At 40.5% G+C, this 14,085-nt stretch overlaps 1 protein-coding gene across 2 annotated transcripts in view; it reads right to left on the reverse strand.

Annotated features, from left to right (window-relative positions):
* LOC138797758 (A.superbus venom factor 1-like) overlaps positions 1-14,085 on the reverse strand; it is a 61,667-nt gene that overhangs the window by 1,860 nt on the left and 45,722 nt on the right. The window contains exons 30-39 of one of the 2 annotated variants that reach the window (XM_069978362.1): positions 13,593-13,751; positions 11,586-11,645; positions 10,718-10,799; positions 10,119-10,158; positions 9,335-9,422; positions 7,815-7,901; positions 7,632-7,737; positions 3,082-3,171; positions 1,775-1,852; positions 642-728 (exon numbers count right to left, since the gene is read on the reverse strand). In XM_069978362.1, coding sequence (XP_069834463.1) covers positions 642-728; positions 1,775-1,852; positions 3,082-3,171; positions 7,632-7,737; positions 7,815-7,901; positions 9,335-9,422; positions 10,119-10,158; positions 10,718-10,799; positions 11,586-11,645; positions 13,593-13,751 — 877 coding nt within the window. Of the gene's footprint in view, positions 1-641; positions 729-1,774; positions 1,853-3,081; positions 3,172-7,561; positions 7,738-7,814; positions 7,902-9,334; positions 9,423-10,118; positions 10,159-10,717; positions 10,800-11,585; positions 11,646-13,592; positions 13,752-14,085 lie in introns of those variants that run through there. The other variant, XM_069978363.1, reaches the window with a different exon arrangement.

Below are 14,085 nucleotides of genomic sequence, written 5' to 3' on the forward strand. Positions count from 1 at the left end.
TACGAACTTGAACCATTGGTATTTGACTCCCGCAGTCTCCCTGTTCCGTGGAGAAGGTGGAGACAGCCGAGTCCCGCCTGGAAAACAGGAATACAGCCTAGACCATAGGTTGTATTCCTGTTTTCCAGGCGGGACTCGGGCTGTCTCCACCTTCTCCACGGAACAGGAAGACTGCGGGAGTCAAATACCAATGGTTCGAGTGCGTACGAACCTAAACATTAGCGCTGTTCGATCATCTCTACTGCTGAGATCCACTCCCCGGCTGGCCGCTCATTCCGTTAATATAAGTCAATGTTAGTCTATAATAAAATAATAATATAATGAGCGGCCGGCCAGGGAGTGGATCTCGGCAGTGAGACCCGCTGTGATCAGTAACTTTTGACATGTATGATATGTCAGAAGTTATTTGTAGTGAGATACAAACATACATATTCACTGTCTTTGTTAAGCAACACCTACTGTTCAGTAAGGCGTCTAAAACAAATAATGGATGTGTTTTAAATGAGAACTGTAGTAAAGAAACCCAGCACCACCCTATTGTGCCCCCCCAAAAACCCTAAATAATCCATGAAAGCCATATCCGAAACCGAAATCAAAAAACATATTAAAACATCCATCTTACAGAGGCTTTTCTGACTGACCTTCTTTGATTACATCCAAGATGGTAAAATTGTGGAAGTCATAGTAGTTGGCTTCTTCGCTCGAGTGTGTCAGCTGAGCCTTTACAGCTAAATAATAAGAAATAACATGTAAAACATGCACACAGACCACCACAGCAAATGGCATATATGGACGGGCAGGTAGCATAGACAGCTCACACAGAAACGCTGTGTACCCTTTCCCGCTGCCTGTATATACCTTTTTAGTAAATTAAAGCGACCCACAATCTGCCCCCCAAAACCGCTTGTACCGTCAGCTGCTTTTATTCCAAGATCTGTCCTGGGGTTTGTTCAGCAGGTGATGCAGTTGTTAGGGGAGATTTATCAAACTGGTGTAAAGTAGAACTGGCCCAGTTGCCCCTAGCAACCAATCAGATTCCACTTTTCATTTTCCAAAGAGTCTGTGAGGAATGAAAGGTGGAATCTGATTGGTTGCTAAGGGCAACTGGGCCAGTTCTACTTTACACCAGTTTGATAAATCTCACCCAATGTCCTTAAAAAAAAAAATTTAAACTTGCAGCCCTGTGTCAAACTGGTGAGGCAGGATTTTTCCTATTCATCACTTGTCTAAAACACTGCACATGTGCCTTAATGATCTAGCACATGTGCTATGTTCAGACAGGTGATGAATAGGGAAAATCCTGCCTGGGGCATTCCTAATAATGAAGAGGGCGAGAAGGAGGGACGGAGAGGCGGTGCAAGCCTAGGGCATAGACACTGTAGGCCATGCCAATTTGACATAGGGCTGCAAGTTTAAAAGTAGTTTTTTAGGACAATAACTGGTGCATCAGCTATAAGAAGGTACAAGTGATTTGGGGGGATGGGGTGGTGGTCAGATAGTGGGCACAGAGTCGCTTTAAAGACTACTTGAGCAGTATCTGTGATTGGTATGTGGATTGCCAGGATCCTGATGATCCACATACTGCTCACCGAGACTTTGGCTTAATAAAGTAGGAACGAAACGTTGCTCACTACAAAAGTTGTCTCTTTTTTCTGTGTTGTCTGGTTGGAACTTACATTTTCGTCATGATAAATTTCACTTTATCTGCAAATTAACAAGAGTGCCTTGGGTTTTCTTCTTGTAGGGTGTACGACAGCCACATGTAAATACATACCAAAGTCTACGCCTACTGTACAGGCCTTTTCTTGTAACGACTCTGCATCAGTCATTTGGCCTAGAGATGCACATTTTTCTGAAGAAAAAAAAAAATAGCAAACTCAGAACATAAAGTCATGCATCGAAACGAGTGCTAGATATAGTAGTTGTAGTATATAGGATTACATATTGCACTCAGTACCACATCATGAGAATGGGGAAATAGAATTATAGAATATTTTTTTTCCCTAGGTTGAACCTGATGGGCTCTTGTCTTCTTTCAACCTTATTAACTACGTCCATGGACGTAAATATTCAGGCCCTTTGCTATGACACTTTTAGTTTAGCTCTGGGGCCTCTAAGCTCATGGGCTTAAGAGCCTGTTCGTACTAGAATTGACATTCAATTCTTTGAGCAGAGAAGTGCGGAGGCAAGCGAGCCCTCCCATTCAAACATAGCAGGCATGATTCGGCGCTAGCACGTACAGGGTGTCCGCACAGAATTTTGCGCCGATTCTGTAGTGTGTATGGGCCCTAATCGTGTATAGAATTGAAGGAGTTAAAGGGAAACTATCAGCAGGTTTGTGCATACGAACCTGCTGAAATCTCCCACTAGCTGCCTACCTCCTCTTTCCAGCGCCACTTTTCTTATAGTTTCTTATAGTGATATGTTGTCACTTTAATAGGATCACGCTTGGTACATTTCCCTGCCTTGTGTGGGGCAGATCTCTCTAATGGTTCAGTGCATAAAAAGTGCATATTTTAAGATGCCTGAAGAGTTGAAGTTTTATGATATCGGACCTGTGGAACTATTTTCTTTCTGCTGGGAGGAAGGGCCAATTCTATTGCTACCAGACTGACCCACCAGAGGACTGGAGAATCCTCCGGTGGGCCCCCTGCTTTAGAACCTGCACTAACATTGACTGACAAGTCATTTCTTACTGGTTCTTTATTGGTGGGCCCCCAGAATCATTTCCTCTGGTGGGTCCCAGATACCCCAGTCCGACACTGATTGCTACACATGGGTTACAATTGCAAAGGCAATGGGATGGGGGAAGTGAAGCGCAGGGATGTGACTCTCAGCACCCTCGCCTAATTATGGTCATCTATTTTCTAAGGCTGGAAAACTCCTTTAATTTTTGCATAAAACTGATAAATCGTTTGCATTTGATAATGGGGTTGTTTTGGTTATTCATCCTGTTAGCCAATCAGAGGCAGGAGGCTACCTATGATGTATGTGTAGATTCAGAAGCACTTTGATTCTTCAGATACATTAAAAAAAGTAAATAAAACCTTAAAAAAAATCTTAACATTGCAGTTTATTTACCTGTAGCACATTTGCATGAAGACCCTTTGCAGATTTTTCTTAAATGGCCACTCTCTTTAGGAAGGTTATAAAATGTACTGCATTTTTTATCTGTATATAAAAAATTGATAATACACATAGTAAAGTCAAATGTCTTATGGATATTTATATTTATGAGGTTGGGTTTTCAAATACAGTGGTGCCTTGGATTACGAGCATAATTCATTCCGGGACCGTGCTTGATATCCAAATCCACTCTTACTTCAAAGCAAGTTTTTCCATAAGGAATCATTGAAATGCAGATAAATGGTTCTACACCCCCAAAATAATGATTTTTTAAATTCTGAATAACAGGAAAAACACGTTTAGAAAGTTGGATATGTCATATTATACGTTACTGTAGAGTATAGCCAAGCAGCATGTGGTGTATAATGTATAGTAACTGCATAAGAATGAAAAAACAGCAGCAGTTTGTAAATACAGAATGGAGCTGCAGATCCCCATAATGCAGTAGTGTAGTACAACAGGCTGGAATAGAGAAGCAGGGCTGCTGTCAGAGGTCTGTGTCGTCACATGAGAGCAATGGGGCGGGGAGAGGGGGGTTTAGAATGAACCAATCAGGAAGTGAAAATCAGAGAGCTGTGCAGGAGGACAGGGGCAGAAGCTTTTCTATACAGCAGTCTGAATGGCTGAGTGTCAATGCAGGCACATTATAGCATCAGTGTGTATAGCTGAGTGTGAGTGCAGGCACATTATGGCAACAGTGTGTATATAATCACTGATGAATAGGAAATGTAAAATATACCTTTTATTTCTTTTTCTTTAAAAACCAACGTGCCAAGAAAAATTGTATATTTGTAGATAATAAAAAACAACAACAACAACAAAAAAACACAAAAGAAAGGCAAATAAACAAGAGTTCATATGTACTCTATGTTGTCTTCACGGCCATCATCTCGCTGCCCATGGTTATTGTTATCATCCGTATTTATTAAAGCATTCCCATCTGACACACTTTATTGTACCAAAAAGTATTGCTAAATGTCTCTATTGCACTAATATTATTATTGCGGCCCTCATCAGAGCTGTTCACATGGAGATCCTGGCATGAAAGTCCCATCAGATGAAGAGCGAAACTAGCCCCTGAAGATTTATCATATAAGAAACGCGTAGGGCTACCAACAACTAATCTGAATGGATGCCGACAAACCAAAAAGGGAAGTTATTTATTCACCTTTATAATAATGTATGCATTTAAGAAAAGATTTGACATAAAAAGATGGACTGTGCACTTTATTAAATACCTGTTGCAGTAAAAGAAGAGGTTATGTGCAATATGAAACAAAGTAAAAAAATTGCAATAACTTTATGTGCAATAGTAAAACAAAGTAAATAAGTGCAAGAATATTAGTGCAATAGAGACATTTAGCAATACTTTTTAGTACAATAATATATGATAAAGTGTGCCAGATGGGAATGCTTTAATAAATGCGGATGATAACAATAATCATGGGCAGCGAGATGATGGCCGTGAAGACAACATAGAGTACATATGAACTCTTGTTTATTTGCCTTTCTTTTGTGTTTTTTTTTTTTGATTATGTACAAATATACAATTTTTTTTGGCACGTTGTTAAAGAAAAAGAAATAAAAGGTATATTTTACATTTCCTATTCATCAGGGATTATATTAATACAAGGAAAGAAGAGAATAGATATTATTCAGTATATACAACAGTTTGTATAGCTGAGTGTAAGTGCAGGCACATTATAGCAGCAGTTTGTATAGCTAAGTGTGAGTGCAGGCACATTGTAGCAGGAATGGAGAGGATGGGAAACAGAAGGGCTGGCAGGGAGCATGAAGGAATGAGCAGGACATGTGTGGGCACATAAATACAACACTCTCAGGCTGGGGAGAGAGGTTACAGCTATGAAGAGATTATCCCCATAGTCTGGTCCCCTGATGCAAACGCAAGCCTAAAGTGGATCTGCTATGATTTGGAAGGTGAGGGAGACTTCCTGGGTCAGAGTACAGTGCTGTAGACCCCGATATGCAGACCGTGCCCCTAACAAGAGATACAGGTGGATTACAAGACTAAGAGTTATATTATGTCTAATTTAGGCTTACTGTAATTAACCCGCTTTATCCATTCTGAAAATAAAAGGGCTCGCCATGTGTAATTGCCAGAACAAAAGCAAAAATTGAATATTTAGTTCTAGAACACCAGCTGCTCCCAATAAGGGAAAGGTGGAGGTCACCAAGATGAACATTTAAAGGAGACCTGTCACCCCCCGTGCCGTGGTGACAGGCTCCCGAACCCCATCTAGATCCCCTTATACGTACCTGATCCCGCCAAGTCCCGCTGCCGGAGCTGGTCCCGGGACGGAGATATCCCGGTCAGAAGCCGGCGCGCGCGCTCTGGAGAGGGGTCCGGCGTCCATAGAGAATGAATGGAGCCTTGCGCGCGCATCAGAGATGATGGCTTCTGACCGGGATATCTCGAGCAGCAGGACTCGGCGGGATGAGGTACGTATAAGGGGATCTAGCTGGGGGTCGGGAGCCTGTCACCCCGGCACAGGGGGTGACAGGTCCTCTTTAAAAGAGCTGTACACCTTTACACCTACACGATCCATTGTCATGTGGCTGACAAATTGATATATATGTTTCCCTCCTGCTCCGACCACCCATGATCACCTAATCTCACTTGAGTTTTTTACTGCATGACATCTGCACATTGTAAAGTCACTTCTTCAAAGCAAAAGTTGCTTTTTGCAATGGCTCTTTGCTCTGGACAAATTAATGCAAATCAGGCGGAGTAAAAAAATTTTCCCCACTCTCCTGTTGGCGCTTTTTTCAAAACGCCACCCAGTTCCCACACTCTGCGCCATTCTTGGGCACTGGCCCTCTATGCAATGGAGGTGCGCCTGGTACCCCCAGTGTAACGATGTCCCCTCCCCTTAGTGTTGCGCCTTTATTAGAATCAAGCAGAGCCGTGTCACCAAGGGGAGAAGATATCGTCACAGAGGGGACGCCGGGCCAACTTCCAGTGCATAGAGCGGGGCCATGCACAAGATCTTCACACTGTTGCCTGATAGGGCAGTGAAATTTTTTTTCACTTGGTACATTTACTTTAAGAAAATCCACTTTCAGCTGTCGCCAGTGCATGATGTCTTCAGTGCACGATATCAGAGAGGCTTCTGCTGCATTTACAAGGAGCAATAATTCGCCCAATCAATCATTTAACGATTTTGAAGCAACGATTTTTTTTTTTTATCGATCAGCGTTTATACAAATAAATCGTTAGTAAATTTGTTAGAAAAATCGTTATTATCGTTAAGATTGCTTAAGCCTATCTCATACCTAGGGTAAATCTGTTTACACAAAGCGATCTGTTAATTTTTAGCGAACGACCAACGACGATTTGAGAACATGTTGAAAGATCAAAATGAACGATTTATCGCTCGTCGCTTGATTGTTCGATGTGTTTACACAAGCTGATTATCTCTCAAATTCGATCGTTATTGCGAAAATTTGACCGTTAATCGTTCCGTGTAAACGCAGCATTTCTCAAGCTCCTAATATGCTGCACCTGGACCTGACCCTGCTTGATTGACAAACAAAGCTCCAAGAAGGGTAAGGGTCCTATTTCACGGGCTGAGGAGGGCCCGATCAACGATGTAAGCGAGCGGCGATCTGCTAGATCGCCGCTCGTTTACTGGGCCTATTCCACGGCCCGATGATCGTTGAGCGAGGGCTGCAAGGACATCGTTACCGATGTCCTTGCAGCCCTTGCAGCAATACATTACCTGGCGGCAGGGCTTGTCCTCCGCTCCATCTCCTCCCGGGGTCCCCCACGCTCTATCTTCTGAATGGCCGGTCAGCTGACAGGCCCCACTCAGCCAATCACAGGCCGCGGCGGTCCTGGTCTGTGATTGGCTGAGCGCTCTGTCAGCTGACCAGCCATTCAGAAGATAGAGCGCGCGGGACCCGGGGATGAAGACAGCGCAGAGAAGAAGCCTGGACAGGTAATGTATGAAGCTGCTGCTTCTTCTCAAATCGTTGGTTGCCCGCCGTGCACCGCTTTTCAACTGTAGCGATGCGCGGTGGGGGAACGATGATTTTAGGTCTGGCCCTAAATGAACGATCAGCCGATGACACGATCATCGGCTGATCGTTCTCTCTATTTCACCGAACGATAATCGGCCAAATGGGGCCGATCCGGCCGATTATCGTTACTGTGGAATAGGGCCCTAAGGGATGGTAGAGGAGGAGGTTTTATAATCCTTAGAAGATCAGAAACTTGTAAAAGCCCCTCCTCTTCCCCCGACATTATGCACTGGGAAATAAAAGCATTTTTCTATGTTCTGTAAGCACAGACTGATATATGAAAGGTATCATATGTCCCCTTGACCTAACATCTATCTAACATCTATCAGATTGATTTTAATATGCCTTAATAGAATGCATTGAAAGTGGGAAATTTCTTCATGTTTTACTATACCTAGTACCAACAGTTGTTGCAGTAACTAGACTCGGAGACTGTTTACAGGCACATAGGGAAAGTTCATTACCAGGATCATAATACTCATATATGGAAATGTCAGCCGGCTGGAGAAGTCCTATTTCAAAGTTTTTACGAATTCCGAATCCAATTTCAAAATCTTCATTATTTGGAACCTGTGATAAAATTATTAGGTAACATGGATGAGCATAAGAAACAGATATAGTAATGGTAAATAATAATAAGAAGTTACCTTGGTCAGGTACAGTACAACTGTTCCGTTAGATCCGGAGGTTTGTGTTTCAAACTTCATTATGTAATTTTCCACCTTATTTTCCAACTAAAACCAAAAGAGCGCAACAAATTAAATATTGAATCTTTCCCTTTAGATTTTTGAGAATTACAGTATTGTTGGCTTAGGGGGTATTCACACACTCCATAGATCACAGAAGCTACGGAGTGTGAAGCTGGGGGCTATCATCAAGAACTCCCGCGGTCATGGATTTTTATGATGCCGGGAAGTGAAAGTGTTAAAAGAATAGACAGAATTTTCCAGTTTTTTTTTTTAAACAGCACCTTGATGGATCTATTTTTTTTGTACAATACAAATCTATAGCAACAGTATATATATATATATATATATATATATATATATATATATATATATATATATATAGTATGTATATAGTACAGTCCCAGTTTTGCTACCATTTTCATTTAATAAATTTTGCATTTGACTCAAAGGGAACCAATCACCACAAAATCGGGCAAGCGGCTAGTAAGATAGCCTACTACAGTCAGTAGCAGTTTTCCCAGACATATAAATACTCTGTTACCATGTTACACATATCCTTGAAAATTAAGTTTGAATAATTCCAACAATATTTGTAAATTACTGATATCTAGTCATGTGGGCGGTCCTCTGTCTGCAAGTAGTCACTGATGGTGCAAAAATTCATCTGTAAACACGCCTCTCTGGGTATAATTCAAAACCTAATTCTAGATAACCTCAAGGCGTTGGAGATGTAGATAGATAGTTTTTATAAAATTCATTCCATGGTTCCCACAAGGTGAAGAATTTATCATGGGATCCCATATCCTACCTACACAGCTCTTCAAGACGTGCTATTTGCTGTACTTTGTTAATCCACTCACTTAAAGTAGGTGGGGAATCTTCCCTCCAGTGTAGTGGGATAAGCAGTTTCGCTGCCGATATTAGTATGGTTAGTAATTGATTTTTGGCTGGTGAGAATGAAGGAGAGGGAGCCCACAACAGAATGAGGGAAGGGTCTAATGGGACTGTACTACTGTGGTAGACAATATATGTTGAGTAGGCGTGTTTAAAGATGAATGTTTTTGCCATTGGTGACCCACATGACTAGATAGTGGTAATTTACATACAGCGCAGGAAGTTTTCAAACTTGATTTTGGGGGGGGGGGGGGGGGGGGGGGGCGGTGGATGTGTAACATGGAAACAAGAGTATTTATATTTCTAGCAACACTGCTCCTGGCTGTAATATGCTTTGACACTAGCTTTTGGCCTAATTTTGTGGTGATTGGTCCCCTTTAAAACATGTAGGCTATCAAGATTTTTATTGTACTTTTATTGGCTAATGTCAATGGTGTTATTAGGGGCATAACCAAACATAGAAAATGTGGCGCTGCATGCCGCTAGTTTATGTCAGGTAGCTAATTTTCTAGTAAATCTAAAAAAAGAAAAAAACAAACAAATTAGTATTTTGTGCTTTTATGTTTTACTGCTCTGCACTCTACCTTTTTTAGATCTTCAATGTTTGCTGTGAAGCCAGAAAGCATGGTTATTTCAATGAGTGTCATGGTAGCAGGTAAATCACCTTTGTACCTGTGTTGAAAAAAAAAATAAAATTCAAATTAGTACAACTTCTTAGCCTGAGGGAACTTTCACACATACAGTTTTATTACTTTTGTTATATGTACAGGATCTGCAGCAGATTTGAAGTTGCAGATTTGCTTTAAATCTAATCTGGGCCATCAAATCTGCTGCAGATCCTGTACGTGTGAACGCACCCTTAAAAATGTAGAACTGGTGATCTGTGTGGGTGAGGGTACTTCCAAACATGTCAAGGTAGCAACCAACATCTTAAAAGGCCACCCCGAATTGCAGGCATTCACTACTAGTGAACGCATAGGGACATGGTTTAGCTACATGTGTTTATCACTATGTGGGACCACCAAACAATTATCGGCTGATTAACGGCCGTTTCGGCCAGTAATAGTTTGGTTAAATAGGTCATGTTTAAAGGCAATGATTAGCTGACTTGCACAATGTTGGCTGATCGTTGTTTTTCAACACAGCCATTGTTTGCTTCATTGCTGTCTTCAATAGGCCAACCGAATGATCTAATGATTGTTTGGGCAGCCCCTCCAGCTGCTCCCTACGACCCCCTCCTATTCCTCCTTGCTTGATGTCTGTGCGTGTAATAGCACAGACATCGATAATATGCCCTTACACAACAGGGCAGCATAAATCACTTATATATTGATACCTTTATTAAGATTTGAAGGAAAGAACAAGTACCTAGTTCGCAGGTGAAGAGTATATGTATCAGCCTTTGTTTCTGTTGTAAAAAGCATTGAGTGTGAGAAAAGCAGAAATTATTAAAATAAGTATAAACTATTCACTTTTGAACAGTTTATATACATTTATAATAACCTACATGAAAAGTTACTTGAAGGGGTATTCCCATTTCAACTCTTCCCATTTCAACTAAAAGGCTAAAGGGGTTAGCCACTTTATAGTTAAATTGTTCAACTTACTGCCAATATCTCCCTGTTTGCCTCACAATGCTGATATTAGGAACTCCACCTCCAGGCTGTGCTGTCCCAATCTGTATGCTGAATCTGTCCGTAAGATGGCTGAGCATGGAGAAGCATGTGACCATGCCCCTTCCTTTGTGTCCTCCATAGGGATATACAGGTTCAGTGGCGGACACTGAGGGAGGGGCATGGTCACATGCTTCTCCATGCTCAGCCATCTTATGGACAGAATCACCATTTAGCATACAGACTAGGACAGCACAGCCTGTAGGGGGAGGGTCTGATATCAGCACCTGCTGTTAGCTACTATCAGGTCATAGTAATACTGAATTATGGGAAAGTTGTTATATTGGAGCATACCATGTGGTTTCACCTCTGCTTCTAGTGTGAATCCGTTGCACTGCTTTTCTGCATTTAGTAATGCTTGGTAAACTGTCATTACCTAAGGGACAAGCACATCTCAATGAAATACTGATACAAAGGTTTGGGCAAAATATCATCTTTAATATTAAGTGATATTCCAGAGAAAAAAAATGTTTTTAACTCTTTAATTTGGCGTTTTCAACCCTTGGATTTTGTCCTTAAGGACAGAGGCAATTTTCATCTTTGCCTTTTCGCTTATTCCTCTTCGTTCCTATTCCTAGTATCATTTTTTCATATTTTTAAAATATTTTTCTTACTATTAATTTTCTTCTGATAAATAATGGGACAAAAAAAAATTCTTAACAAATCTGCCAATTGCAAATGCTACGATATCAAATATGTTTATTTGAACATGTTTTATTTATTTGTATAATGGGAAAGGGGGGGATTTAAACTTATTGGGAGAGGGGCTATGTCATAAAAACTTTTTTTTTATAAGATATATGTGTGTGTGTATATATATATATATATATATATATATATATATATATATATATATATATATAAATTTTTTTTTTTAAGTGCCCCTAGGGGACTATTACATGCAATAATTTGATACACTGCATAGCATTGACAGTGTTATTGGTGCTTTGCGCATAGAGTCTGCCAGAGTAAAGCATTAGACCTCTGGCTGTTGGGAAAAACGGACAGTGACAGGAACGCAATCTGTGATATTTGAGGAGTTATTCTGTCCTGTCATTTTGGGGTTTTATGTCTTTTTTCCCCCATGAATAATAAGTACAAAAAACCCCCACCCCTTTAATTATGTACAACAGCACTTCAAAGTAAATCATAGGAAACTTACTGTTATGGTACCTTCTCCAGTTCCTGCCACCTCAATAGTGAGATTTTTATTAGCTGGAACCTGAGGGAAGTTAAGAATAGTTTTAACTGACAATGATACTTCATCTAACAATATAAAAAAAAAAATCGACAGGGGTTGTGATTTCAATCAGTTTTGCAATATACTATTTTTTATAATGAAAGTTCATAATGACTGCGGCTGTTAGACAAACTTTCATTATATGTGCTTAGCCTTTACATGTAGTATACAGTATGTGCTTATGGTTTTATGGGATTCATTTATGTTACCACAAGGGCCCTGGGGTTTATGCATTGATTTATTGCCATTACCCTCTGATTCATCAGGTTTATATATTTACATGTTTTACTGATCTGTCATAGTGTTTCAGTTTTATTATTTTACTTAAAAAATTCACTTTAACTTTACCTTTATATCTTACATTTTTTGAACTGATACTTTTTCCTCTCTTTTCTTTTGACCCATAGTGCAACACATGGGGCACATCAGTTAACCTCTGCATACCTCTCCCTTACTGGTGAGCTACACCTTTTCTTTTTTCTTCTCTATTTTATACTATAGATAGAATAATGAAAAAAATTGAATAAATTCTATAAAAAGAAATTGAATAAAAAATTCTTTAAAAAATGTCATTTTCTTATGACACATTCCCTATAAACATAGGGAATAGAGAGTAAAATTGCTTATGATCACAACCCTTATTGATTACTTAAAGTGTCACTGTCGTTCTAGCTTTTAAGATCTACATCAGCAGTTAACATTATTTTTTTTTTATTTATCATGGAGAACACGGCACTTCCTGTTTTCTGACTCTTTTTTTCAAAAAACATGAAAGTTAGAAAACAAGAAGTCCTGTGTATCCTGGGCCATCTGAGCACTCACATAGAGTAGACAGTCATGTGACTGATGGACACATTGAGCCGTGACTCTCTACTGGCCGGAATTCCTGTGTTTAATCTTTAAATCTTTAAACCAGCACAAGTCAGAAAATCTGCCTTCAGGAGACTGGACCTGGATTTCTGGTAAGTACAGCTTTGTTTAACATCATGACAACAAACAAACAAAAATAATGACTGTATATGGAAAACTTGCTTTATATCACCTCTACTGTTGATTAAGATTTTGAAAGTTATAACGACACTTAAAAAATGCCTCTTTAGGCTATGTTCACACTGCGTATATGTCCGGCCGCATATTTTCGCGGCCGGACATATACGCGGTAAACTCCGGCTGGAGATTTACGCTACTTGCGGCCGGCTACGTACGGACCGTGAACTTACGCCCGAAGTCTACTTACGCTTCCCGAGCTCCCTACGTAGCGATCTGACAGCGGTCTTTTACTTGGAAAGCTTCGCCTAGCCCCGGACACCCCACAGAGCATTTAGGATAGGCACAAAAAGCTGCAAAAATGAAGAAATCACCACTACGTACGGGACCGCATGTAACGCTATGGGCGTAAGTTACGGCATTTTCGTCCGCAAACAATGGTATGGGTCATTTTTTACGGTGCCGCATACTATCCGGACGTAAGTTCGTACGTAGTGTGAACTGTGCGGCCGTAGATCGTATACTTTCCATTGTACGCAAACTACGTAAGTCTCCGGCCGCTAATAAACGTTAATACGTTAATAAATCTGGGAAAGAATATTTTATATGGTGTGTATGTGTCAATGTAATGACAAGGGAAAAAACCAAGGCCAGGTATCAATCCACAGACAGCTGTTTCAGGGTGTTGCCCCTCATCAGTGTGGAGCATAAGAGAAACAGATCACTGATCTGAGGGAGACCAGCCAAAGAGAGCACTGCCGGCTGCGGGTTAAAGCACTCAATGCAGTGAAATCCTAGGTGCATTGCTCATCTGTTTCTCCTACAGAATGTGAATGTCTGTCTCAGCTGCTTTTCTTCTTCGTATCTACCACTACTACCATCACAATGTAATGGCGCATTAGTTTGTCACTACATGAGTATAAATAAATATCCACTACTTACCTTAACTGTCCTTTCCAAATACAAATCTTCATTTCTTATAGAATACTCCAATGGTCTTTGCCTTCCTTCTACATTAAGTTGGACATCTAAGCTTACAGTATGAGGGCTGCTTGTATCAATCTGGTATTGTGCCAAAGCCTGAAGTGCAACTACTGTGGCCTAAAATGTAAAACTGAAATGTGCATCTAAAATAAATTAGTCATCACATGATACATTTTGTTCCTTTATGTTTATTAGGTTTATTATGTTTAAGTAGGGTTAACGGGGTATTCTAGGAGAAAGGATATTTATAACTTTTGATATGTTGGTTTCCATGGTGAGACTAACAATTCCTACCATCCTTGTTATTATCTTTTCAGTCTCCTTCCCCCAGTTCTAGGCTGCTGCTTTCTGCTGAAGACACAAAATCTGTGTGTGAGTCTTTCTCTCTGTCCCTTCTGATGTATCTAAGTCCCTGCTGGCTGTATCTTCAACATTGCAGCTTCTTTGTAAT

The sequence above is a fragment of the Dendropsophus ebraccatus genome, chromosome 7, assembly GCF_027789765.1.
Source record: "Dendropsophus ebraccatus isolate aDenEbr1 chromosome 7, aDenEbr1.pat, whole genome shotgun sequence".
NCBI classification, from domain to species: Eukaryota; Metazoa; Chordata; class Amphibia; order Anura; family Hylidae; genus Dendropsophus; species Dendropsophus ebraccatus.